Here is a 27546-nt window from a genome sequence, read left to right as displayed (position 1 = left end):
GAAAAATATTCTTGCTAGAATCCCTGCAGGTACAAAAATATTCTCTCTGTGTTTTCTGTACAAAACCCAAATCTGCTCATAAATAATATTCTTATGGTTTCATTGTTATTCTGTTAGAGAATTTTAATGGGTGGGATAAAGTCAGGAAGGACTAAAGTTTGTTTAGGTAAATATTTTGGAGATGTTGCCTTATAAAAATTCTTTCAAAAACAAAGTCCATTCTCTGTGACATTCCATTGCTCAGAAATAATTTTGCCTTTCCCTAACACGTTTCATAGAGCATATTTATCTCATCAATCACAAAGAGACCAATACCCTCTTCATACATGATCTTTTCAATACAGTTTAAATTTTAAAACATTTTCTCCTTTGCTTTCTGAAGCTTTGAAGAACTGTTTTTCTTACCTTTGGAGCAGGTATCAAAATAGATCTTATTCCTTCTGCATTCAAAGTGGCTTTGCAAATCAACAGGGGTTTAATATATGCCCATCTGTTCTCAACCATTAAAAATCTTGAAGTGAATTAGGGATTTCTCAGACCTGCTGTGGAGCTGGGCTGTGAGTTTTACTCCTCTGTGTGTTTGCAGTTGCTAAGCAATAATCCCAAAGGTTGCTATGTCTTTCCACGATCAGAATTGCTGTAGGTTGTCTTTTGGCTTTGGCACAGCCCAACAGACTCTTCTGTACTGAACTTAGAACACTACATCACATGACTGAAAATAAAATAAAACCAAAAAAGGACTATGAATAGCTACAGAGAACATTAAGGCCACAAATAGAGAGAGAATCCACAGGTGCCAGTGACAGGTTACCTTCAGATTCAAGGTTCACAAAGTCCAGAACTGTCTCAAGTCCATTACCAGCTGAAGAGAGGACTATGTTAACCAGATGTGAGGATCTGAGACATAAAAAGAAATTAATTACAAACTCAATTTAAACATTTTCAGGCTTTCTTTCTTGTGTTGCTTTGAAGCAGCCTTGCAGGAAAGGCACACAAAGCACTAACGAGGGGGGAGTGCACACTGCCATTTTGTCAGACTGCTTTTAAACCTGAATCTAAAGGAATTTGATGAATCCCCTTTCATAATTTCTCCTATATTCTTTGAAGAATAATATGATGGGGAAAGGAGAAGGCAAAAGACCAACACATCTACAACAGGCATTCTGCACTCATTTACACAAATGTAAATCAGGTGCCTGTTCAGCGATTCCCTTAGGTTAGGCAGGACTTCCAGCTGAGAAACTTATGGCAAATTCTGCCAGGAAATGAGGTTTATCTAATGCTGTTTCTTTCTTTGTGTTTTGTACTGGAAGTGGCATAATCTTTGGATTGCCTACCTGCAGGAAAACTGAACTGTGACTTTATCTATGGTATTTGTCACTGGAACAGCTGCAAGGTACCCTGCCCTCTATTAGTCTCCATTTCATGGGACAGCCTGTAAGAAACCTTGAAATAGAGGAGGTCAGCTTTCCTGTGAAAAATACACCGTAATAAATTATCATTTCTTTGCTGTTTATTTGGAGAAACATACCAGAAGGAAATATGCTCAATGCTGTGCATTTCTAAGATGTGTTGAAGTCTAGCATCAATTATGTTAACAAAATGAAGCAGAAAATTAGTGCACAGGAGTAATTTAAAATGAGGCTTTAAACTGGATTGTGCACTTTTTCCTCAAAGCAGTTTGCACATGAATAATTCCTGTTATCTCTTCTCCCAGGTGGGCTTGGTTTTTCCCCTTTGCAATGCAGAATTCTGTTGCTATTATGATTAACTTACAAAACTTTTTGAGAATGAAACATAAGTTAAAAAAAAAAAGTGATTTTTTTCGACCCCCAAACAAGAACATAGAACTAGAACTTAGAAGGAGGGATCAAAACAGCTCTATTTTTATTTTTCTGGAAGTGGAATCCCGTGGGTTAAGCAAACCTTTAATTGTACCCTATCTATCTTGGCTGTTACCCCTTAATGTTTTTGCTAAGCAAAGTGTATCCTTTTATTATGCCACCAAATACTTGCACTGTTGACAAAATAATGGGCTGAATATATCATCACAGATGTTTTGCTGGAACTGCCTCTTCTATCTTTTTTTTTTTTTGTTCTGTTCTTTCTGTGTAAGATACATTTTGGGAGCACTCTGTTGTCTTTTGCAGCTGATGCCAAGATTATGCAATAAAAGCCCTAACATGTAGTAATAATAAGTTGTGTTAGCCAGGGAAATGTTTGCAGTGTATTAAATAGTCAGTTTTGGAAATGTGTACAAAACCAGCTCATGTACAGCTCCATTTCTTTTAAATGCTACTCTGGGCTGAAGCAGCAGGTGCTGACCACAGTGCTGCCAGCACAGGAAAGAATAAGGCCACAGGCTTCCAGTCTGTTTTTTGTACCAACCCTGATGCTGTGACCACAGCCTGCCCTCTAATTGCTCTTTTCAATCCCAATACATCTGCCTTATAGCTTCCTCCTCTACATTTAAATACTGCTGCTAAAAAAACACTGCACATGCAAATTGCACCTTTCTAGAGGCTGGAGAACTATCACAATCTGTGGTTGTTGAGGCTAATAACTGATATGTCGGACTTTTAGTGAACTGTAGATAGCAACTCCATTGTTTACTTGTGGTAAATGTTTTTTAAAAGCGTTTGCTGTTCAAATACCTGGAAGAGCTACAGGGTATATGAAAATTACACAAAAGTCTACTTTGGAACCTGCTTTAAATAATCACTTCTTGATAGTAATCCCTGCATGACTTGATCAAAATCCAGAATGAAATACCAGTCTCAGGTGAGGGAACTGTTACAACACTCTGGGAGCTTTAGCCTTCTATCAATCCTCTCTATCAATGCAGACATATCTGGACATGAGCTAGGAGCCTTGAAGCAGCCCTGTATTTGCATGTTCAAGACCCTGGCTTGCTATGCAGCCCACTCTGTAAACTCTGTTTAGTCCAGTTTAGGGAGCTTGTCCTCCATCCCCGTCCTCCATCCTCGCCTGTCCACCAGGAGGCAAAATGCCCCATTCGAAAGCCTGACTTCTCCATCGCAGCCAAGCCCAGCTACAGGAACCTCCCGGATCATTCTTTTAACTGGGGAATAACCTAAAGAGCGACCATGTGGCTTCTCCAGTGCTTAAATGTAAAGGGATAAAGTGCTGTCAGCCTGAGGAGCAGATCACAGCAGTATCAGCCACGTGCTTCAATGGAATCGGTGGGTTGACACACTCTCGACAAAGAGTTTGCTCTGTTTAACATTTAGAACAGCTTCTGGTTATCATACGTAATGTTGTCATTCGATTCCCAAGACAATTCTTGATCCTACTTACCTTCTTCCCACGAATTTTGTAGATTCTTGATCCAAATTACCTCCTTCCCATGAATTTGGTACCATCAGGCTGAAACTGCAAAGCAAATGAAGTTTAATAGCACTTGACCCTTTGTTTCAGACCCTCAAACACTTCTGCATGTGGGAATGTTTGAATGCTTAAGATGCACTCATTAGACTCGGTTTTTGGTGTTCGGGCATGTGCGTTCATGTATGAAGAGGCGTTATATGCTGCTTTCATTATGGAGTTACTATTGCTGCCTAATCCAAGGAAAAGCTGTGTTATGTGACCATTAATGCCAACTTTCACCAGGGGTTGCCATACCCACTGTCACGGCTCCCAGCGGGATGGGATTCCACACACCATCCCCGGCCAGGAGGCACCCTGAGGGTGCCCTGCTGACATCCACTAATAAAAGCCACCTACGAGGCTGAGGGACATGGGGGCGATGCCGAAACCCCTCCAGCGATCGGGGGGGAAATGCCAGGGCACCCCAGACCCCTCAGGGGCCGGGGTGAGGACATCGGGACCCTCCTGCCCATCGCGGCCCCCTCAGGGACTGGGACTGGGGGTGCGGGGACCCCTCAAGAGCCGCCGGCGCCGCGGGGGTTAACGCGGGGCGGCCGCCAGGGGGCGGCGCCGCGCGCGCGCTGACAGCCGGCGCGTGCGCGCTGGCGCCTCATTGTGCCCGGCCGGCCCGGCCCCGCCGCGCCTCAGTCGGCGAGAGGCCGCGGGCGCGCGCGGAGCTGCAGCCGCTGCCGCCCCCTGCGGCCGCCGCCGCCGCGCCACCTCCGCTCCGCTCCCCTGTCCCCGCCATGGAGTGAGGCCCCCGCCGGACGGCCGGACGGGGGGGCCCCGCCGCGCCTCGATGGCTCTGGTCACGGTGCAGCGCTCGCCTACCCCCAGCGCCACCTCCAGCCCCTGCGCCTCGGTGAGTCCCGGCGGGCGCTGGGGGCAGCGCGGTGCTCGGCGGCCGTTGGGGTCCGGCGCGCGGCGCTGCGCATGCGCCGCAGCCCCTCCGCTTCACCCCCCCCGGTGCCGCCGGTGTCCGGGCCCCGGGCCGGGGGCGATGCGGGCCCGCGGTGCCCGGGAACGGGACTCACACACCCCTGGGCTGTGGCCTGGTGACAAGCGAGGGGACGGGCAGGGGTCCCGGTGCCCCTCAGCAGGCCCGGGCTGGGGCTGGGCAGCTCCCTCCTGGCCCCCAGGGTATCGCAGGGTCCCAGTCATACCCAGCCCCTCTGTGAAGGATGGGGCGGCGCGGGGCTGTCTCCATAAATCCGCCTGGTTTATTCTGTGTTCATTGTATGCTGTGGGAGAGGTGGGAAGCGTGTGTGGAAGCGATCTGACATGGTTGGGGCTCCGGCCGAGCTCAGCTGATCTCATCTGACAGCACCCTCTGGGTATCCCCAGTGCCGGGCTCTGCCTTTGCGCACAGCTAAGGTGGTTTTCTCCCCCTTTTTTTCGAACGGTGCACATCATCTTCACAGGGCTGTGTCAAGCCCAGGAGAGACACGGAACGGCCAGATTCCAAATCCCCGAGTGAGATGTGCAGCAGGACAGATGTTCCCATCGCTGCCCTGGGTTGGGCAGGCGGCTCTGAAGGCTTCTGCCTTTCTATGCTCTTTAAACTTGGGACAGGCTGTTGTTTTGTTTGTTGTTTGTACTTCTCTATTATAAACCCCTGCATGTTAACTCCTTAAGCTGCTACCTACCCTCATGTGCTGTTTCCAAGGATGAGAATGAAAATAGCATAGCTTTGCTTTCATTTCTGTACGCTTAGTTCTAAGTTAGCATTTATCCTTAAAAAACCTCATGCATTATCATACTGCTGCTATGCCTGGTTTGCCAATGTTTGGAGGAAGAGAATAGTTGAAATCCCAGTTGCTTCCATTCTCAGTGGGGGGGGGGGGGAAGCTAACTACTCTGAAAATACTTCTTGTTGTGTTAGGTAACCTCTTCTGAAACTAAATCAGCTACTTGACAGGTCCTGCCTGCCCTGACAGCATTTTAGCTGTCAGAACACTTACCTCTTTTTTTCCCCCCCCTCTTTCATTCCCATGTCTCTCCTAAGGTATGTTTACTTAGCAACACAGATTAATTTCACTTATACTTACCTGCTATAAATATTAATATGCTGCATTACTTCAGAGATTTCTTCTCCTTCTGACTTCTTTACCCTTTCCACTACTCCTTTTCCCATATATTTACAGCATTGAATACATCTAGTGAGAATAGATAGGTCTCTCTTGGCATCTTCCTTCTTTCTCCCATTTGGATGCATCTTCCTTCTTTCTCCCACTTGGATGCACAGACCCTCCCTTTGTTAAATATTTTATATATATATGAACAATTAGTTGTGTTCTCTAAAGCTTTTCCATCTGGAACAGCCAGGCTGTTTCCCAACCAATTAAATTAAATTGAAATCGTGCTGATATTTGGATACTACTTAGTTTTTAAATATAAAAATAGCTCCCTGTGGAACCTGATAGGATGCAGCCTTAGGTTTACATATCTATATTCTCTTTCTCCCATGCCATGATATGGAGGTGTATTCTGTACCAGTGGTGTTTTTACAGCCTTGGTGCCCTATCCAGAAATAAGTGTGTGACAAATTCCTGGCCTAGTTTTGGTCTTCGTAATTACTTCTACTTTCTCAGACTTCTCTTGCAGTATAAAGTGAACTTTATTTTCATCACAATCTTAACTGCTATTTTGAACACTTCTGCATTTTCTGTTGCAACTTCCTAACCACACTTCAGGATCTGGCTGTCCTTTTAGCCTCTTAGATATCTGGGGTGGGTTGTTTCTCCCTCCTTCCATTAGAGCTCGTGTGTGTTCCTCCTCTGCCACAAACTTCTTGTTTCTTAATCAAAACTTTGGTATCATTTCAGATGATTCTCCTTGCTCGGCTGCTGAGGGTTTGTGAGCAGGGCAGACACATTTTCAGTCCTTAGGAAGGCTTCGGTCCTGTGAGCCTGCCACGCTTGCCATTCTCGTGGACCCCTCTCAACTGCAGCAGGAGGACTTGATTCTTTTCAGTTTTAAGTCCAATTGTGTCAACCAATCTGTTGTAAACTGATGGTAACTTCCTTCTATACAGACTGGTGACTATGTCCAAGTTACCTCTTTAAACGACAGCTCATCTCTGAATAATTTTATGAGTAGAATAAGGGTGTTCTTGCTGTTTCTGAGCAAAGATTATCTGGTAACTGCTGGAACTTTGCTGCTTCAACTTGTGGGCAAGGGAGAAGCGTGTCAGTGTGCAAGCATATGGCTAAGTCTAATTCTGTTTCCAGGGCACTAAGAATTTTGAGGACAGAAATGGATTCTCTTTTTAAATTGCTGGATGTCTTTTTGCTTCAGAGATAAACTTCTCAGACAAGGAGAAAGGGTGAAATTGGTGTCCTCAAACTGGATTTTTCACATTAAGTGTGCCCTATAAACTGTTATAATTGGCTCTTACGGATGCAGGGGAATAGCTGATCTGAATCACTGAAATTGGATGGCTTTTATTTATAGGTTTTTATCTTGTTCTCATTGCCACAGAGCATCTCATGAGCATTCATTTCAGGGTAGTTCATGCAAAGTGTTGATTATACATTTACAGCCCTCTGGTTGCTTGATGACTTGTAAAATTCCTTTAATTGTCTGTCCAGACTTTTGCTGTTTGTTTTGGCCTTTGGTTATGCAGTCATTCTTGAGAAATAAGACTGCAGTCTTCAATTCTTACAGCAGAACAGTTGTCTTCTGATGTGCCATGTTCACAGAGAGTGGTGGCAGACAGGACCATGCTACAGTAAAATACAAAGATGCCAGAAGCTCCTTGGTGCTAATGCTGATGTATTGTTGTTCAAGGCAGTTCTTGGCTGATAATTACCTGTATTGGGAAACAGTCTATTGAAACTTGGCCTTTTAAAGTATTTTTATGCACAGTTACCCAAAAATTGTATCTGTAATTTCTGGAAAGTGCTCTTTTCCTTTTGTTTATTATATCTCTTTCCTGAGAAGTGAAGAAGCTGGGCAGGCAATCTGGCCCTGGCTGCTCTCACAGTTCACTTATCTTCCCTACCCTCAGGGAGACAATATGCTTTTATTGGAAGGGACCGACTGACCCAAAAAGAGAGGATATGCTGTGTATATATTGTTCTAAAATGTGCAGTTTGGGAAAAAAAATATGCTAAAGCAAATTAAAACTTAAACCATTGGACTTCCCCTCCTTAATCCCAGGAGAACAGCTTGAGCAGGAAGTAGAGTCCTGGAAATGTGTTTGGGAGTGTCTGTCATGTTGTGCTTGGAAGCTCCTTGCTGGTAGAACATACAGGAAATATTTTCCCCACTTCTTTATGGGGAAGCTAAATATAACATTTCTCTACCTCTAGTCCTGTAATTGCTGTTAAACAATGTGGTAATTTTTAGTTTACTTCATCATTGATAAGTCCAGTCTATCTCACGTAGAACTTGTTTTTCTATTTTCCTTTTTTTTTTTTTTTAATAAATTAAGGTCTTGATTGCTGCTGCATGGATAAGGTTATGGAGAGTTGATTTTTAGAGGCAACTACAATGTAGCTGGGAGATGAGAAGCTTCTTATGAAATATTTAGTAAAGTTAGGAATGCCTAATATTTAAAGATGCTCTGATCATTAAAGATCGTCTGTTGTTTTTTGGTTTTCTTCAGCTGATGTCTTTCAGGTATAGCCAGAGTTCATTCTGAAAACTGAAGTTTTTGGAGGCAGTGGCACAGAAGACTGAGCTGATTCCTGCTTTAGGCAAATCTTGTAGTGCCCTACAGGTACCCGTTTCCTCTGGTGCCAGCTGTCACCATTTGGGAGATAAAACTGTTTCAATGAGGTGATCTGTAACTTCCTGTCTTTCAAACTTCTGCTGCTGCAAGCCCTGTGAGGGAACCAGAAGGCCTCCATCTCTTGCTGGGTGTGATGCTGTGTTGTTAAAAGATGATTTCTCTCCAGCTGGACAAGACCAGGCTGTTGGAGCACAGATAATTTTTGTGTGTGTAAATGCGTTCATGTGTGATGAGACTCTCCTGTTCCTAAAGCAGTTTGATGGTTAAACTGTGACAGAAGACTTGTCCTTCTCTGGAATATCTGCTGCCTGTTGTATATACACTTACCAGGTTTCCTCTAGGATGTGCATGAAATGCAATGTCCCCTTAGAGGTGAGGACAGTATTTGCAGCTGAGAAGAAGGATGATGACAGTGGAATTGGAGCCTTGCTGAGAACCATAGAGAAACATTCTTAAAACTTGCAGAGAGCATGAAAAACATCTTTATTTTTTTTAAGGGATCTAACTTCTTTTGTAGCATATCTCAATGATAGCTTGATTTCAGTTTTCACCTCTTGAGTTCCAGTGGCACATAAATTCCTGTGTTTTGAAAAGGAGCTTGTAATTTGAAAATGCAAATAGCTTGTGATGCTGTAGTGAGTCATTATCTGACCAGTATTGATTCTTGCTGTTTAAGAAATGAAAATTAAGTTGAAAAGGACAGGGTACAGTAGCATCTACAGCCATTCTGGGAGCCAGTGGCATGTTTATTTAAGTGGAAAATGCTATTTTGAGTGGACACTGCCATCCACAAAGCAGTCTGCTGGAAATACTTTACTGTAAGAGAGCTGCCTTTATGCAGGGGTAATGCCTGAGGATTTCCAGTTACTGGAAAAAATCCTGAAAGATCTAAAGCTGTAACTCTTCTGTCTTGGGAAATGAAAAAGAAAAAAAAAAAGGAAAATAGCCTTTGGGCAGCTTAGCTCAGTGTAGCTGCTCCCTGATCACAGCCTGCAGCTCAAGGTTTCATTCTTCAGTCACAACAAACCGCATCCTCCCGGGAGCAGCTGAATCGAGGGGGCTGTTGAAGGCTTTGCAGTCTTCGAGTCTGACTCTTGCTGATGCCAGTAGCAAAAAGTACAAATGGACCTGCTGGTTTGTGACCAGTGCTGCCTTCATATGAACTGGCCCTGCCACTCAAGAGCACTTAGGCTGGTCAGCTGCCTGCTCCAGGTGTTCCAGTTGTTTGTTCAGCCACTGAATTAAAGATATCTCCTCTCTGTGCCATTGATTTGCCTGAGTGTCCTTTTAATTTGATTATTAAGTAGCGACAATGAAGCTCATATCTTTTGCATAGAAGGGGAATCTTGGAAGTAGGAGAAGAAAGAAGTGATACCTATTGGAAGTAGCCAGTGATTTAAACAAGGCAGGCACATTTCCTTACCTTTGGGCTGGAAGCTGTTCCTCCAGAGCACTTTGTTTAAAGGGATAAAAAATTGCGGAGGCTAAAAACCATTTTTGGGCCGTATAAATTGATTAAATTACTGTCAACCCAACCATCTGCAAAATGTCTTATCACAATACTAAAATATTGCAGTGTGTGTTCATGTGTTTTAGTCAGCATTTGGGCAGGTTTCTGTATATACGGGTTTGAATGTGTCAATAGCTTTTTGCCCAAATATAATTCTTCTGAATATGCATCTTATCAGCGTTGCTCATTGCAGGCTGCTCTCCTCTCGGAAGGCAGAAAACGTTGCTGTGAGATGAGTCACACAGATTAACAGCTTGTTGCTTCCATGGTGAGACGCACCCTTGCTGTGCATGCCAGCGATCATGAAACTCCTGGCAAATGCCCTGTGACGTGAACTCCTTATGGCCCCGGTAAATGGAACGCCCGTGGCACTCCACTCGCTGAAGCGCCTTGTGCTTGTGGCTACTCGCTTCTCTTGGGTGCACTGCTCCTCCTCTTCTTCCCAAGGGACTCCTAAACTGAGGCTTCATGGAAATAATGAAGTTACTGTATTGGTGGGGGCTGTTCAGGGTGAAATTACTGGGGAACTTAAGGCCACGGTGTAAATTCCTTGTATTGAAGTAATCAAAGACATTAGAATATTTCATCTGACCTGTTTTGAAAGAGGTGTTTCATCGCAGATCATACTGTCTCTGTTCTGAGCTCGTACCACAGCCTAGGAGGTGGCTTTGGTGCTTGAGCTTTCCACTGCTCTGCCAATGGAGAAGCCCAGGGGATCTTGGAGAAGTAAATTCCAGAGATGTTGTCTCAGGAGTTGGTCTGCAACTTGTAACTGAATTAAATATCCAAAGAGTGAATTTTGATGTGGAAAGCCAGTCTTGTCCCAGGGAACTGTGGCTGTCCTGTTCTCACTGGCTGCTACCATGTCCCTTCTGTTTTGATGTACAGAGCTATCATATTTTAAATTGCAGCAAGAACTTTTAAGACTTGTTCAACTGGCTTGGTTTAGCTTCAACAGCTAACATCTGAGAAATGTGTACGTTAGGATTCTTCAGAAAAAAAAACCCTGAAACAAAATATGTCAGGCTTTTCATCTCTACCCTTTTTACACGATGATGAGAGGGAGGGATAGGGCATGTGCCTTGCATGTGTAAAATGCTTTGCTTTCCAAAGGAGAGCTGGTTGGTAGTTAGAGGTAGTCTGACTCTTCAGAATGGTGCAGGACCAGCCCTTTCACTCAATCCATCTAAAAATGGAGTTCCCCACAGGTCTCTGAAGCTCCTGAATGGACTGCAGAGTCAGCTGATGTCTCTGAGCTTCTTGTACAGTAGCAGGTATCCTTTGGAGCCTGCTGTTCCCTTGCAGTAATTCTGAGTCCTGGAGTATCTTCAATAGGAAACAGGGTGTCACACTGAAAATTTAGCTCATGAGTAGCTGTGGGGCGGGCAGGGAAATGACTCAGCTCTCTGACCTACGGACAGGAGCTAAACCTAGGTACAAGAGGAAATGCTAGGTGACTAGATAAAGGTGTTTCTGGAATAAGGATTGATTCTTTTTTTGTTCTTTGTTTCTGTTGTTGTCTCTCTGCTTTTGTTTTGCTTTCCGAAGTCCTCCTCAACAGTTTTAAATAGTTTAAAGACAAACAGCTCTGGGCATGTTCTTCAGAGATGCTGTAACCACTTATTTAAATACAGTGCTTCAAGATGTGGTAGGAAACAACTATCTAGGTGCTATATTGTCTTCCTGAGTGAAGTGCAAAGATTGAAATGACAGCCCTCCCTGTTGCCCTTTCACACTGCAGAATGGTTGACAACGATTTAATTCGCTCTCTGAACAAATATTTTTCTTTTGGAACATCTAGTGAGTTTCGTTACTGGGAGTTTGCTCTGTTGTTTTTTTCAGCTGAGTTGTTTCAGCTTACATGGGAGAGCAAGCTTGTGACTTCAAAAAGTGAAGTGAAACAGGACAACTTAGAACTTTTTGTTCTTTGTGGTGTTTCTTCCTCCTTGGTAGTATTTTGGTTCTGCAGCAGTTAATAGAATGTGTAAGCCTGAATTCCACCTCTTAATGAATCTTGAGACAGCAGCTACCTCTGTAGTGTGGGTCGAGTTTAATATTGCATAAAGTTGTCAGTACAGTTGCACATGGGAATCAAATACTAATATTTTATCTCTTGCTTTTAGTGTTTGCCTGCCACTACATCTCTCAGCACTTCTCTGTGTGGCTGCCTTGGTGCTGGGAGGGAATTGTCCTTCTGTGCAGCTTCTGCTCTGCTCCTGAATCTCAAATAAGAAATTATAAGTGAAAACCAATATGAGCAGAGCATATTTTCAACCCCCTTCCCAAAAGTCGGGCATAGTTGTAGGATACTTTAAGGCAAGGGAAGGTACTACTAGTTAACGTTTATAGTATGACTGGAATAGAGTTTGCATAGTCCCAGTGGGTGAAATGAATATTTTTCACATACACTTTACAGATCCCTGGTTTCAACTTGTGCTTCATGCTGCAAAGATAACAACTGTGCCACATGCTTCTGCAACCCACACTTCTGGTCCTTGAAGTGGAATTTTTCTCCTTTACACATAAACCAGAAACTGCTCTGTTGGGGAGGAAGCTCTGTTTAACTTAGATATGTTCATCTTGGCCGTACATGGCTGAGACGGTTATTTTGGGGCAGTTTCTATCTGGTTCTCGTACGACTGAGGAATTTCAAACTTGACTTTGCCTTGAGGAGAAGGGAGAAGTTTGAGAACCTTTTTTTAATATTTGAGGAGAAGATGGCATGAGCCAAAATAAATTTTTTAAGCTTGAGCACTTGCTCACATCTTGGTCCTGAATTTGAGAAGTGCGCCATTTTAAAAAGTAAAGTAATAAAAAACCCCAAAAGAAGCAAAACTAAAGAGCTCCCTCGCTACAAAACAGCCCCACAAAACCCAACCCAGAATTACTCATCTTGTTTAAAGTTTAAACTTGCAAGTTTGATTTGAGGACAGATGAGCACAGAATGCCTTGAGCCAAAGTGAGTACGTGGCAAAGACAGCTTGAGGTGAGAAGCGATCTGTGCGTGTCAGAATTTCATTTGCTCACTGTGAAGTGGGACATCCTGGACATACTTCACCCTTCTTAAACTTCACTTTGGTGGTGAACATTCTTTGCACATGCTGTGGGAGATGCTGAAGAATCCTGAAGGATGAGAGATACCAGCGGGGCTTTAGTGCAGACTCTTTCCTTGGGGCAGATGGGGAGTGATTTCCTGGCTGAGTGCTGGGAGTTTGTCTAATGTGGAGCGTTGCTCTTCATGGCTTGGCACGGGTTCAGTGCTCTGTGTGGTGTGGAAGCACGCTGTGTAAAATGTGAGAACTTCCTGCTGTGATAAGGAACCAACAGTTCTTCCAACAGGTGCAGTCTTTAGCTGCAGTCCTGAAGATGTAACAGAAATGTTTGCTGTCGTGGGCCTTCAATATTGTCAATCTCAAACTGAGTCTGGGCTGAACAGTTCAGAAGACAGAGCTTTGCTTTCTGTCTTGCATGGCTATGATAAGAGAATTAGGAGGGGAAGCTGTGTTCAAGAATCTCTAATCCATGGTGGTGGCTGTGACTGAAATGAATAATCTTATTTTAAAGGGTGCTCTAAACCACTAAAGCTTTATAAATATTAATTTTGTTCATTTGTTTCCTAATAAAAGGCTTTTATTCATGAAATCGCTATTTATTTATTAACCTGACAAACTAATAGCAAGCTCTCTTCTTTCACTGTATGCATGTGCCATATCACAATTCTGCTTGTCACTGTAATAAGAACTTCATTCATCTGCCTTAAAATGTCATTGATAACAACCTGGCAGTGGCCCAGCTTGGAGCGAGTTAACTACAAAAGGCTGCATTGTAAACCTTTCTGAGAGTACATGCTACATTAAGTCTAAAATTTAAAAAATAAAGGAGAGAGAGAGAAATGTGCAGGCTGGTCCGAGCTTCATACAACTGCCAAATAGCTTCAAACCTCTGAAAAAAAATGGAATTCTGTGTGGAGGAATTCTGGCTGCAGATGGGATAGTCTGGAATGAAGGATGCATTCTGCTCACTTTAAAATCTTTGAGGTACACTAAATTTATAAGCCTCATCTTAAAATGAGAGGGAATGCCTTGCTGAACCACAAGCAGCTAAATAAGAGCTTGGACATGTAAGGATCTTGTTATTTCCTTTAGTCTCTTCTTTCTTCGGCTGGGATAAAAGCTACAATCTGAAAATAGTCACACGCCTCTGGAGTTAACTGCTAGGAGTACTGTGAGTTTCTCTTGGTTATAGAAACCTTCCCTGACCCCATCTGCAGCCTGTGCACCAAACCCATTTATCCACCTGTAAGTTCACAGAGTGCAAGGAGGGTCTGTCACACGCTGAAGTTCAAATACCTGGTCTCTGCCAGTTTCTCTGGAGGGATCTGAGCAGCTCCTTCCTCTGCAATCCGGTGTGTGGGGCTTCGTGTTCATGGAGGTTTAGGGCTTCGTGCCTTTGACTCTCCTGTTCTTCAAACTATTACAAATTAAATTAGTAGCCTGGGTGAGGGTGAACCGAACTGTCCATGAAACAGATGCACAGTCTGTGAACTTTATGGAGAGAAGCTCCCAGGGATCTTTAAAATGGGCCATGTCCTGTGCTGTATGTGCAGTCTGTGTGTTTGGTACAGCCCCTGACTAACGTAGGCAGTCTCACTGAACAATTTAACAGCTGAGTTGCCCATGAAACTTAAAGGCATCTTCATCTAAAGTCTTCTGGGAGCACTCTAAACATGCATTAAACACCATGGTTCTCATCCTACACTCCAGACATGGCAAAGGCTCAGGCAGTATGGGGAAGGGCTTGCTCACAACTGATGGGTTTATAGTCCGATTTCTTAACTGGAACAGGGACTGCAAGAGTCTTTAAAAAGTAAAAACCCAAACCCTGCAATTTCATGCCGCTTCACTTCTGTGGTTTTTGTTTTGTCTCTTTCTTAAGTATAGTGTATGGACAGCGCCATGGGTTAGGGAACACTTCAGCTTCATCTTCAGAGACTTTTCGTATGTAGCCCTCTGCTGAAGTCAATGGGTGTGGAGGTAAGCGGTGCTGAGCGCTTTCTGACAACATCACTGCCACCCACTCTGCAGCCTGATGCACACAGCACTCCTTGTATTTGAGCATTGTTTTTCTCCAAAAAAGTCGCATGCGGTTGCACAATAAAGACACTGCTTATTTGTGTAATGCAAATCTGTTCCTGCTTGTTGGTACAAAGTGCAAGCAGCGAGCATCAAAGTGCGGAGACTTCACAGATCCTGCATGAACACTTGCCACTGAACTTCAGTGACATCCTGCATTATGTCAGAATAAAAGATGACATCACAGTTGGTCTGTGAGTGAATGGGATTTGAACTCAGGGTTGAATGTTGTTGCTTGGAGCATTTGTGCTACTGATGCTCAACACCCTTTGCTCTGCTACTGTTTGTTTGTTTATGTATTTTTACAGCTGCTGAGTTTAGTTTCTCAAAGGTTAATTATTTTATCAGGAGCAAGTCAGAATCGGAGTTTCCTGTTTCTTGTCTTTTTGTTAATTTCCTTTTCTGTTGAAACACAACTTTCTCTGTTGAAACAACTCAATTGCTGCACTCTTCAGTTTCCGTCTAGTGTCTGAAATGGCCTGATATTCTCACAGAGATATTGACAGTGGAGTCTGGTGACTAAATTGTTGTGATAAAACAAAAATTCATTAGTTGATGCTGTTGAAATCCGCTGACTTTTCTGTGCTCCTAATAGAAGGCTTTAAAATATCCAGCTGCAGACTGATCCTCTCCAAGCATGTGACACTGACATCAGTCCTAGAAGTGAGGCATTGAACTGCCTCCAAAAATGAGCTCATCGGATAATATTCAATGCACTGATTTAACAAAATATTAATTAATTTGATTACATGGTCACCTGTACATACTGTTTGAAAGATGGGAATTCGTTCCCATTTTAGTTGCTACCATTCCAGATACCAGTGTTATAAAGATCCTGTTGATATGATGCTGTGCTCCCACTGTATGCTGGGAGCTGGGCTTGGCAGAGCCTATCTCTAATTGCCACTAATTTGCTCTAAGACTTGCCAGTTTCTTCACTTCTCTTCTCCCTACACCCCTCCCAATAAACTATAGGGAATAAGACAAGATTCTGTTGTCAAACCATCTGTCTAAAGCCACTCATAAAACTTGCTTAATTTTCTTGTGGCTCCCTTGATTTTTTTAAATGGCTGTGTAAAACCAGAGCCCTGTGCTTTCCCAGGAGTTTGGGTAGTGGTCCATCTTCATCTCAACCTGCCTGACTCCAAAGCTGAATGACCATAATGAGATCAAACCCTGGCAGAACGGCCCTGGCAGCTTCCTCCCCTCCTGTAGCTTGAGGTCAGCAGTAACTTCAGACTTCCTCTTAAAACCCACACAAAGAGCATGGATTCGGGCAGCACTGGACTGATGGTGACCCCAAACACTTGCCTGTTATATTATAAACTCGGAGAAATTTTGTATTTACCTTTAATTACAGTAGTAGCACCTTCTAGATGCAACTGTCCGAGCACCTCAACATATGTGTGATTATTTATTTATTTGAAACATGGGCATAAGAGAAACAGTTTGTTAGAAGGGTTTGTGTGCATATGTGCATAAACAGTTTTGTCTTCCTCCCCCCGCCCAGTATTTTCTGCCTGTTACTGCACATTGCAGGATTGTTAGCTTTGGATTCTGTTTCCCTCTGAATACAAGTCTTTATGGAGCTGCCCATAATGTTGCTCTTTTCTTTCAAGAAACACTGCTGCTAACTTCAGACAGAGGAAGATGCTGTCTGTTACAGGGCTGTAACGATGCCTGAATTGCAAACTGTTGTGCAACTAAAGAATGATATTGTGCAAAACAGAATGGAAAAACGGCTGCTGATGAGCACAGAGAGTTGAGGCAACGAGGAGCCCTACTTATAGAGCAAGAGGAGAAGCTGAGTTTGAAGAACAAGCAGTAGAAAACAAGATAGGAAGGCTCTGTTCCTGCAAGAGTAAATGATCCTGTAGAGCAGCCAAGGAGGCTGGTTGATGTGAACTCTGTGCAAAGTTCAGTGGAGAGTGTGCTCCAGTGTACTGGGCGATGCTGCTTCTTCCTCCTTCTTGTTTACAAGAAGCTGGCATGATTTCAGAACAAACTTCTGAAACATCCTTGGTGGGAGAAGAATTGGGATAACAAAATACTTCTTTGCATCTAGAAAGTTATTGCTACAGCAGTAACTGTTGAAGCTGGCTGAGTGGCTGCAGCCTGGCTTTGGTTAATGTTAGGAATTGTCCTGGTGGGAAGTGAGTTGTGGGGTGGGACTGTGCAGTCCCCGTTGTGCCTCAGCACAGCTCTGAGCATGCTTCAGATGCTGCCTCTGCAAAACCATGAAATAAACTTCCGCTTTTCCCAGCAAAATGCCTGTGGTACACACATCATGGAGTTGTTTTAGTCCATCTTTGTTTAACAGTAACAAGAGTTGTGCAGAAAACATGCAGGGCATGGAAATGGAGAGCTGAGCCCCATCTATCCTCTGCTGCTGAAGGGTGGGAGGACGTAGGGAAGCATGGAAAAGAGGAAAACAGCTTTGCCTGTGCCTGTTTTGATACTGAAGAGCTCTTCCCAGTGATTTGAGAAGGGGGTGGGGAGAGAACCAGATGCTCTTAGGAAGTTCATACCATTGTTAATAATGTAATTCACAGATGGTGGTGGAGGCCTTGAAGAGGCTTTCATGCAGTACTTACGCTCTGTAACAGATCATCACATAAGGGCTCACAAATAGAGATGACTTAATCCCAAGGATGAGTCTACAGTGATCTGTTTGATGATGGCCCTGCAGATCACTGCAACCTTTTTAAACAGTTAAGAGCTTTCAGGATCCCTGAATGTTTAGCACTAGAATTGGACCAATCCCTAATTAAATTGTCAGGATAAAATGTTAGTATAGCTTTGAGACCTTTCCAATGAAAATGGCTCTTATGAAATGAAAAAACAAAATCCTTTGTCCTGGTACAGAAATCAATACAGGTAAAGCACGAACATCAGTTTGTACAATGACATCTTGTTAAGAGGCAGTTCAGCTTTTATTTCCATTTGTCTGCTTGGAGCTGGAAGCAGAGCTTGTGTGTGTTCTGAACAGCTGTCAATACTTTGTGACAGCTAAGGAGGATTGTGCCTTGCATGTCCTCTTCTTGAAAAAAAAAGTCACTTGTACCTATAAGCTTTATAGCAAATGAACAGGCTGCTGGTTTTTAGACATGTGGAATCAGAAAAGATTTAGCTCAAGTGCTTGCAATAAAATTCAGTATTTGTATGTTTGTGAGAGGCTTATTGATAAGGTCTTCACTGGCTGCTGGTCAGCTTTTTTATTTGCTGTAAGCTGTGTAACTACAAGTATTTATCTGGGACTTGTAAGCAATACTGGCTTGCATGTGTAGCACTAGAAATCAAAAGTTTCAAATAACACGAGAGCTGATCTTGGCTTTGTTGTTTGTTGCTCTCTTTTCAAGTGCAGCTTCTCCCTTTTTAAAAGACATTCCCATTGTGGTTTTTTTTATTATTATTAACTTCTTCAAGTTTAAATTGAGTTTAGTAAATTGACTTCTTGTGATGTTTGTCATGTGATGGTTTGTGAGCTCTGAAGAATGTGCTGCTGTGACTTCAGCCATATATTTATTTGCCTGTACCAATGCAGGCTGTATCATGTGTTCTTGTTGGTCTTGCATTTTAAGCTAAGTAGTGGAGGGGGTTGGGAGAAAAAAAAAATGGGGGGGGGGAGCTAATTCAGGGCTAAGCTACCAGAAATTCTCAGACTGCTTAATTTGTGACTTTGTTCCCTAGTTAAATGTAACCCAGGATTTTCTGCCTCTTCCATAGTTTCACAGAAGTGTTTTCTGCATTAGAAGCTGAGTTTTTCTCTTACTATCCTTGTTAAAAACCAGGAAAACCCAATGCTTTGGTAAAAGAAGTATCTTGGCATCTTGGGGGAAGAGATTTTTTTAATCCTTGGTGGGTGGGTGTGCTTTAACTGAGAAAGTTAGAAACTGTCTTTCTGATCCACATTTTTTGCATGTATCAACTGTGGCATCTGTAAAGCAATATCTTTATTACTGCAGTAAAATGAACAAAGTTGAAATGACTGCATCTGTGCCAAGAACTTTTGGTTTCTTCACAATGGCCAAAGTTTTGGAGCACTAAAAGTGCTGTCAGTGGGTCTCCAGCTTCTTGTTCCACTGCCTGCCTGTGATGTCTGTGTCCAGGGGAAGCAGAGCCCTCCCAGGACTGAGGACTCACAAGGTCAGAATTCATATTAGGTTTGTTTTAAGCAGCATTTTCCAGCATTTGGATATCCTTCTATTTATTTTCCTGACACCATGTAATGCTGTTTTTCATATATATATATACACACACACACATACACACATATATGTATATGTGCTGCCACTGCTGTTCAATCCTCTGCATTTCCCCCTCTGCATTTGTGTAAATCATGTTTCAGCAGAGCTGTACTCTATACAGTTCCCATACTATTAGGGTTTTTTTGTTGTTGTTATGTCTGTGTGGGCTAAGAATTTCTTTAGATTTGAATCCAACATCAAAGTGACATTGGTTTAATACAATGTTTTTATATCACCTTTTTTCCTCCAAGTTGGATTTTATTTTCAGCTCTGACTCTTATTTTTGCTGCATAATTTGAGACATTTTGCTTTCTCTTCACATTGTTTTAAAAAAAACCAACCCACACACAAAACTCTGTTTTCCTTAGCTCATACAGTATTTCCACTTGGCTCAGAAGATGTGGATTTGTGAGCTGAGGGAATCCTCGTTTGGCTGGTCACCCAAGCTTTCTGCAAGAGCATTAGAAGGATCTACAGCTTAAGTTCATCAGAGGGCTGACCTGCTCTGCTTTTAATGAGATTTATTATACCTGTACCTGTTGGATTCTGTGGTTTTGATCTTCAAAATGATCTGAATAAACCTGTTAGTGAAAGCAAAACATTTGACAGAAAACTGACTCTACTCAATCTGCCCTGTGTTAAGATTATTGATTTTTGGATTTAAAATAATATCCATTGTGGCATTGGCATGGAACTTCTGTGTGGTGTTTGGCAAAAGGTTTGCATCCATGCTTCCCTTCTTAACTCCTCCAATTCCCCTCTCAGAAAACCACACTGATCAAACACTGATATCGCAGTCCAGGCTTGGAGAGGGTGGAAGAAGCAAATCTGGATGTAGGAGTTGATGGATGATTGTGTGTGAATGTTATGGATATAGCTGCATTCCTAACACATGCAGGAGAGACTGGGAGGGGTTGGTCTTGGCCAAATGTAAATGTGTACTTTCCCTAAAACTGCCTTTGTTTTTCATGAAAGCTCAACAGCATTTAGTGATTTGAGTTTTGTTAGCTTAAAAAACCTGAGAGTTCTCGATTTGCTCCCAAATGAGTTCCTGTGAACTTTCAGCTTGTCAAATATCTGTGGTCCTTCAGGGCTTGGAATGGGATCCAGAGGCACTGGAGGGGTATAGATGTGCACTGGTTATGGTTGAGTGAAGGCAGCGCTGGGGAGCAACGTGAGCAGGGAAAGCGGTGTCTGGAATGAGAGTATCTGGGTCAGCCTCCTCTGGAGCGGCAGGGCACATGAGATGCTGCTCCAGTCTGGTTTAACTTCTTTCAGTTTGGTGACTTCCACAGAGGTTTCTAGAAGATGCAGGTTGACAGGCCTGCAGCAAAGGTGGCCAGTGAACCCGGAGATTTGACTTGTTCCGTCAAGATTTGGCAAGCCTGGGTGATCTCTGGACTTGTGAAGAAGAATGTGGCCTGTCAGTAACAGAACTCATCAACTTCCCTGTGCTGGCGCTGGGACTTTGGACATGCAGCACTCAAGTCTGAGACAAATGCATCGCTGGGTGTAACGCCTTTCCTTTTTTTTTTATTAGTACCTATTAATGGAAGCAGAGAGCATAATGTAATCTTAAAATAGCTCGTCCGTGAATGCAGAAACATTCCACTTCTGACTAATCGGCCATTCAGAATGAGCATTTAAATATGCACCAGAGACCGAGCGGCGGCTTTCCATATCTGCGTGAATGGAGTTCAAAACGTGCTGCACGGCAGAGCTGTGCAGGCTCCTTGCTTTGTCCTCCTACCCCACACTCCTCACCTCGGTGTGACTGCTTTACCCTAGGAGGCAGCATGCATGTCCTGCTTGCTGTCTCTTTGGTTAGGCAGCAAGCTGAGGGGGCTGTTCATTTTCTCTGCTCTCGAGACTGAGGATCTTGGAAGCACTAGGCTGATAAACAGCCCTCAAAACCAGATTTTTCTTTCTCTTGGTTGTGAATGACCAGGAACACAAAGAGCTTATGGTCCGAGTCCTGGCTCCAGTGCATGGCTTGGAGAGCTTGGCAAGCACCAGGGAGCCCATGTGTAGTGTTTTGACTCTGGCAGGCAGTGCCTGCTGCCTCAGAGTGTCTGGCCCAGCTTCACAATAGGAATGAGACACGCAGATACACGTGGGGGCTGCAGGGGCAGGATCCGTGTGGTCGGTTGTGTCGCTGACCTAAAAACTGTCCCAGCTTAAGGTTTTCTCTTGCACCCACTCACCGCCTGCCCAGGGGATGGTGCTGCATTATGCAGGGCTCTCTCCCAGGGGACGGGTGGCACTGGAAGTGGATAGGGTCTCACCTGTCAGAAAGGACACACTTTCACTCACTCACTTATGCTGGCTTTCTCTGCACTGTAGGAGTCAAATTCCTCCTTCACTGGGTGTGTTTTGTTTTTCTACTCAGCAGATACACATCATTGCTGGGTCAGACTGTTGATGTTTTGTGCGTAGTGAGACCATCCTCGTGGTCTGCATGTGCCGGACTGTGTATGGCACTGGCCTCTCCTGGCAGGCTGAGTGCTGAGGGTGAGGGCTGGCTCCCTGTCCTAGTGCTGCTTTCACTCTCCTGCCTACGGGCTCAGTGCCAAGAGAGCTGCCTGGGCCAGACCAGCCAGCCAGAGTCTACAGAGGTGATTTTCTTTCACTGATCCGTGTTGCTTTTCCAAATCCCACATGGCCTATATGGCTATAATTGTAGCTCATTTAGAGCTGACCTCAAAGGCAAGTTCTCCTTTCCTCCCAAAAAAAGGAGGTTTTTGCATAAGGGCTTACTCTGGTTTAAGGCTGCTTTATCTTAGTATAGCATAAACCTGTTTCTAGTTATCTTAAGGCAGAAAGCAACCATGGGATTTGGATTGGACTGGATGATTGATTCCTGCTGATTTAAGTAATCCATAAGGAGTGCCTTTTGCCCTTACCTAGCTAATCTTGATTTCCTTTTCTGGCATAGGTAGCAGCAAGAACTTTACACTGTCTCTTGCAGTGGGACAGAGTTCTGCGAAGTGCCGTACTCCGAGCATTGGCTTCTGCAGCTCTGCTCTTCAGGTGGTTATTTATGCAAGGCACTAGCCAAAGGGAAAGGAGAGTTTTAACTGGATTAACCTCAAGAAGAGAGTGTGGGGATTTAGGGATTAAGGAACCAAAAGCAGCCAGCAATCAGTGACTTAAAATCTGCGGTAAGAGAGCCAGTCTCTGTAGACTGAGAATACAGTCCTTCCTTACCTGCACAGTGTTGAGATTGGCAGTGTTTTTACCTTTGAGGCCTTGGAGAAGATGGTCTTAAGGCTGTAGGGTTCATGTAGGGTGTTTTCTCTGAAGACTTGTGTATTGATGGAAAATTGTTCACAATTGGCAACTCTTTAAGAAAAAAAACTAGTGAAGGACTGAGTGCTCAGATGCTTTGATGTGCTCTCAAACCTGACACTTCGAAGGTATGTTGGTGGCTTGCTCCAATATAACGAGAACATCTGGTTTCCATCGACTTGTAACTCTTGTAGCTTCATGCACTCCCCTTTTACACCTTCTACCCTTGCCTTAAAGTGTTTCTGTCGTCCCATATATTTTTTTTTTCTGCTGATGCTGTTATGTATCCCCTGCAGGGAAAATCCTGCTAGATTACTGGATTGATAGAAAGATTTGGAGGCGTGGGAGAGATCAACAAAAACCTGTTACTAAGGAGACACGAGTTTTAGCATTGAGTCTCTAATGGCCAGTCTGCCGAAGGGGAAACAGATGGCACAAAGGAGGTTGGGATTATACAGACAAGTACCACAGGGCTGCAAATCTGATACATCCATTGAACTTCCTGGGGTCAGGCAAATCCAGGCTTGTGCCAAGACTGGTGTGGTTCCTTTGCCTTTGGCACTGTGTTTCTGTCCTGTTAAAGGCTGTTCTGGACAGTGAGCTTCTGCCTCAACCATTCCTGCCCCAGGGAACAGCCAGGTTTGTCACAAAGTGAGGGCAGGTGGCTTTATGTGTGTCCCTTTGACAGGTCAAGCTGTAACCCCTGCCAGTGCTGCTCCCTTCCTGAGAGGGGGAAATAACCAAACATAACCCTGCATTCTGCTTGAGTACAGCTTTCCTCCTGTTACTGATGCATTCGTGTAGAAAAGTGACTTCTATCCTGGGAGAATGGGAGGATGGATGGTGGCCACAGTCACTCCTGGCTTTTGACACAGCCTGGCCTTTACTGCAATATAATGTTTCACAGAGGCTTAAGTTTCAGCAGTGATGCTCCCAGCTGTGTGCTGCTCGCTGGGCGCCTGCTTCCCCGGCTCCTGCCTGCTCCAGAGAGACGTGACACGACTCTGCTGGTCTGGACTGAGCAGTGGGTAAATAAGCAAAGGCAGAATTCATCCTGGCTGAGGAGAAACAGTGCTGGAGTCACTTTTGCAAGAGGCTAATTAACATCTGGTTTTGTATTTAACTTTCAGGCTGGCTCTAGAGAGTGTTGCAGTAAACAGGGCACTGATTCGTTAATAGTGGGAGAGTGCTAAATGACTACAGTGCTAGAATTAATAGCTTGACAGCATATCCTCTTCTCCTTTTCTCTCCTCCCACAGCGATTTGGACTGATACCCAAATAAACAATAACAAATAGATTTTTGGAGGAGCTGGCTAGGAGAAATAACAAAAGTCAAGGGGCACTCGTTATGCAACATTGTTCTGCTAGTATTTGACTCATCCAGAAAACCCTGTTCTGCTCCCTAGCTTCATTTTCCTTTTTTCTTTTTTTTTCTTCAGCCTCTGTTGAGGAGGTGTTATATTTGCTGCCTTGCTTTTGGTCCCTCAGAAACTCCCTATACCCTTGGATCTCCAGTTGCTGTAGGCATGGAGTGCAGGAAGAGTGTAGGCAGAACTCTACTGTAGAGAAATAGCGTATGAGAGCCTATATAACCAGCTTGTGTCAGGCAAGAAAATGGCTCTGGCTTTAATTCCAACCACATGAGACTAATACCTGGGTGTATTTTGTGAAGAAGTGAGTGATTCTGTGTAGTTTATAACCATTATGTCCCGGTTTTAGCAGCAGTGGTCCCCTGCCAGAAGTGGGGCAGCTGGGAGGCTGTTGTGCATCCCAGGGACCGCGGATGTGAACAAGGAGTACGCTCTGTACCTTGTGATTCTCTCTGCAGTGTCTTGCCAGGGAATATCTTCAGGCGTTCCTTTCCCTCTGCTCTCCACAGACTCTGCTTTGTGTCCTGCATGCACAGAAAGCTGTCCCAGCAATTCCTTTTGAAGTTTGCCTGAAACACTTGGGGGTTTTTCTTTACCCAAACGGAGGCTAGAGGTGAAGGGACTTTGCTGCCAATTCCTCTTCTGATCTAGAGTCTAAACTCCTGCTGTTAAAGCCCTACCAGCCACTGCTGTTCTAGATATGTCACTGCAATAGAGCAGAGCCTCCCCGGCTGTGCTCCTGCTTGGATCCAGGGTTACGCAATAGCAGCCTGCAAGTGCCAACGCAGATGCTGCTGCATCCAGACATGCTGTACAATGTAGTTGCTTGGATACCCCCTTTTTTTTGTTGTTATTTTTCTCAAAAATGCTAGGTAATAATTTGCAGCTCGTAATTATACCGTTGAACACAGATTCAGGTTAAGCAATGTAAAGAATTTGAAATATTAATGATTTCCTCTCTGCTTTTTAAAGGTTGAGCATTGTGGAATTTGCAAAGACTGAGTGTTGCTCTGTTCTCTTTTCAGAGTCTTTATTTCATCTTCCTAAGTGTTAAATAACTTCCCCCTTTGAGAATATCTTTCATCCAGAAAATCATCTCTTAATTATTGATGCAATGTGCCAGGATCCCTGAGTGGCCTGGCTGCTGGTGCTTTTATTTTGGGTAGGTCACGAAGATTCCTGCGCTGCTCCTAATTCTCTGTGTTGTGTGTTTCTTACGTCAAGAGGAGATTTGACAGGGACGTGCAGGGATTGGATCTCGGAGGAGCTGAGTGGGTGAGAGTCTCCTGTAGCATTCTGGCAGGGAGAAGGATGCCTTTGTGTTACAGGCAGCCCCTGGACTCTACAAGCTGGTGTGGGGTGAAGGTGCAGCTGAAACGTGTCTCAGGGATGGCTGTGTGTGCTTCCATCTGTGGAATTTGAAGCAAGCTGTCAAAATGAAAAATCTGTGCCTGCTTAAGCTGCTGCTGACCAGGAATTAGACTTTTAACAAGAGGGATGTGCTGGCACAGCTTCATTTTATGGACACAGCTATGACATAACTAGGAGTGGTATCCAAATAACTCTATTCTTGTTCCATTGTGGGAATAATATATTTCATGTATGTTACAGGTGGATCAGAATTGTTTTACTGACCCTACTGTACATTCTGGAAAAGTCAAAGCTCTGGAGTTACAGCTTGATCAGAGCCCTAGAATAACTCCCTGATTTTTAATGGAGATAACTCCTGCAGGGATACAAATGAGCATGCACCAAGGTAAACTAGATGCTAACAGGAAGATGGCTGATTGCAAGACAAAGACCCTTCCCTTTGCCGTGTACCTCCCTTCCTTCCACCCTCCTCCTCCTAAAATAGCCTTTCAGCATGAGTGAAAACCAAATATTTTCCTCTTTTAAAAACACTTTAAAATGTTTGTTCATGTCAATGGGAAAGTAATTTAACCCAGAAGCTGGTGTTGTGCATCTACTGTGTCTGAGCTACGTTCTTATTCCTTGTAATGCTTTCCTGTTGCTCATGGATGGTAAAAGATTATCAGCTGCAGTTCCAGGTCTCCAACTTCCCTGCATATGGCTCATTAGCCAGTTTGCCTTTCAGGCTCCTTCAATCTTGTTTAATTCTAGCTGCCACTTTTTTAATGCAGCAGTTGAGGAGAGTCTCTCTCTCTCCAGCTGGAAACAGGCCAAGCTTCTTTTGAGGTGAAGATGTGAGCCCTGTGGGTGAGGAGGTGCATGGCCAGCGCTGCTCTGGAAGCTCTGGAGGGCATTGGAGGTTGAGTAAGGTCTGTGTTTTAACAAGCAGTGACTGGAGACGGTCTGAGGTGTGAATGTCCATCCTGCATAATTGCGGAGGGACAATTTCATGCATGTAAATGTGTCAACCTGCATGAGTGCATAATGAATGGCTGCTCATTGTGGTAACCTGTGGAGCTGGGATTTCATTTAATCACAGACTGTTGGTTGTGTAGAAGCCCTGCCCTGAGATTCACTAGTGTACACATGCATATCTTTGACTTGGTCTTAGCCAAACTATACCCTTGACGTCAGCAACAGTTCCCAGTATGAAAACTGGAGTTCCAGTGCCTGTGTTTATACAGCCAGTGAGTCTTCTCACACTTGGCTCGTCACCATAAGCATTTGTTATTGTTCTAGGGTAACAAATGCTCCTAGATTCCAAGATTTCCAGTGGACAGTGTCATTTGCTTCGCCTAAAAGGAGATTAAGCAGGTACCTTTAGGGTTCTGGCAGGCATTAAACCCAGCAAAGCATCATAATTACATTAAATACCTGTCTTTTCTCTCATGCTTGCACAGTGCTGAAAGGCCTTCTGAAAGCCAGGGGGAAGGTCTATTCAGGGACACAATAGTTCTGCTGGGTTTTTTTCCTTAGTAGCTGTAAGTGGCTAGAGATGATGTGCTACTACACAGTTTTAGAGATAGAAGTTATATTAATACATATTTGGTGTAGGGATATTTAATGTGAATATATATCTCCAATGTATGGGTTTGGTTCTTTTTCCCCTTAGGTGGGTCTCTGATTAAGGCAGAAGCTGTTGTACTCCCCATCAGGCAGGCTGATTTCACTGCAGAAATTCAGTTGACAGTAATCTGCTTTTTAATCTGTTCTTGTGGTGTAGTGTAACAGGCTGTGTCACACTGTATTACTCATCCTAACTCTTTTACCAGTTGAAGGCTTGTAATTTTTGTCTTGAAGTGTCTGAGTTTTAGTTCTGCAGTTTTTAGTGAGTGCTAATCTAAACAAGGTTTGCATAAAGCTCTTTGCTCCAGCGGGAAGATGAAAGCTTTGATAAGAACTTGTTTTTTTCTCTCTCCCGAGCAGGAGCACAATGTCTTTGACCTAAATATACCAATTACTGACATAGCAAAGTGATACAGAAAACAATCCGGAAGGAATGCCAACCTCTGAATGAGCACTTGGCTGCAGAAAGCTACTGCTTATGTGGAACCTCAAATCCAGAAGAAATGTGAGGAGGAAAACAGTGTTCATTCAAAACATTTCATGCAAATAGTGAGGGGTGAGAGAGCAAAGGCTGGAGAAATGCTTGTTTATCCCTTATCCCTGTGGCTCTGGAGAGGTAAAAGCACTATGCAAAACACAGTGCAGTTCTCCCCTTTCCCGTTTGTGGCCTGGTTTGCTCAGCTTTTTGAAGAACTTTTATGTCAAACTTAAAGGCTTCCTGGTAGCAGCTTCTACTTTAAAATGTGTTTGATGGCAGATACAAGTATTTCAAAAAGTAGCAGTGAGCTTCCTCTGTAGAGCATGCTAGGTGACTTTATTAATTAGTTTCATAATTTTTGTTCATGGTTAAGGTTAACCATCTCTGGAGACCGAGGGACTCTGAAGTGAACTGGTTTTCAG

General features: G+C 43.8%; 2 protein-coding genes across 7 annotated transcripts in view; one reads left to right on the top strand and one right to left on the bottom strand.

The window, feature by feature from the left end:
* Positions 1–4299, bottom strand: part of EFCAB5 (EF-hand calcium binding domain 5) — a 36306-nt gene extending 32007 nt beyond the window's left edge. For all 3 annotated transcript variants that reach the window (XM_069033574.1, XM_069033575.1, XM_069033576.1), the window contains exons 1-4: positions 4219–4299; positions 3319–3393; positions 812–897; positions 540–712 (exon numbers count right to left, since the gene is read on the bottom strand). The gene's annotated coding sequence lies outside the window, so the exon portion shown is untranslated. The remainder of the gene's footprint in view (positions 1–539; positions 713–811; positions 898–3318; positions 3394–4218) is intronic.
* SSH2 (slingshot protein phosphatase 2) overlaps positions 4026–27546 on the top strand; it is a 91442-nt gene continuing 67921 nt past the window's right edge. The window contains exons 1-2 of one of the 4 annotated variants that reach the window (XM_069033570.1): positions 4172–4249; positions 14573–14665. In XM_069033570.1, the coding sequence (XP_068889671.1) occupies positions 14654–14665 (12 nt within the window). In that variant the 5' untranslated portion in view covers positions 4172–4249; positions 14573–14653. Of the gene's footprint in view, positions 4250–14567; positions 14666–27546 lie in introns of all 4 variants that reach the window. The other 3 variants (XM_069033569.1, XM_069033573.1, XM_069033572.1) reach the window with 3 other exon arrangements.

This window comes from Aphelocoma coerulescens, chromosome 19 (assembly GCF_041296385.1).
Source record: "Aphelocoma coerulescens isolate FSJ_1873_10779 chromosome 19, UR_Acoe_1.0, whole genome shotgun sequence".
Lineage (NCBI taxonomy): Eukaryota > Metazoa > Chordata > Aves > Passeriformes > Corvidae > Aphelocoma > Aphelocoma coerulescens.
This window is presented reverse-complemented; position numbering and strand designations above follow the sequence as displayed.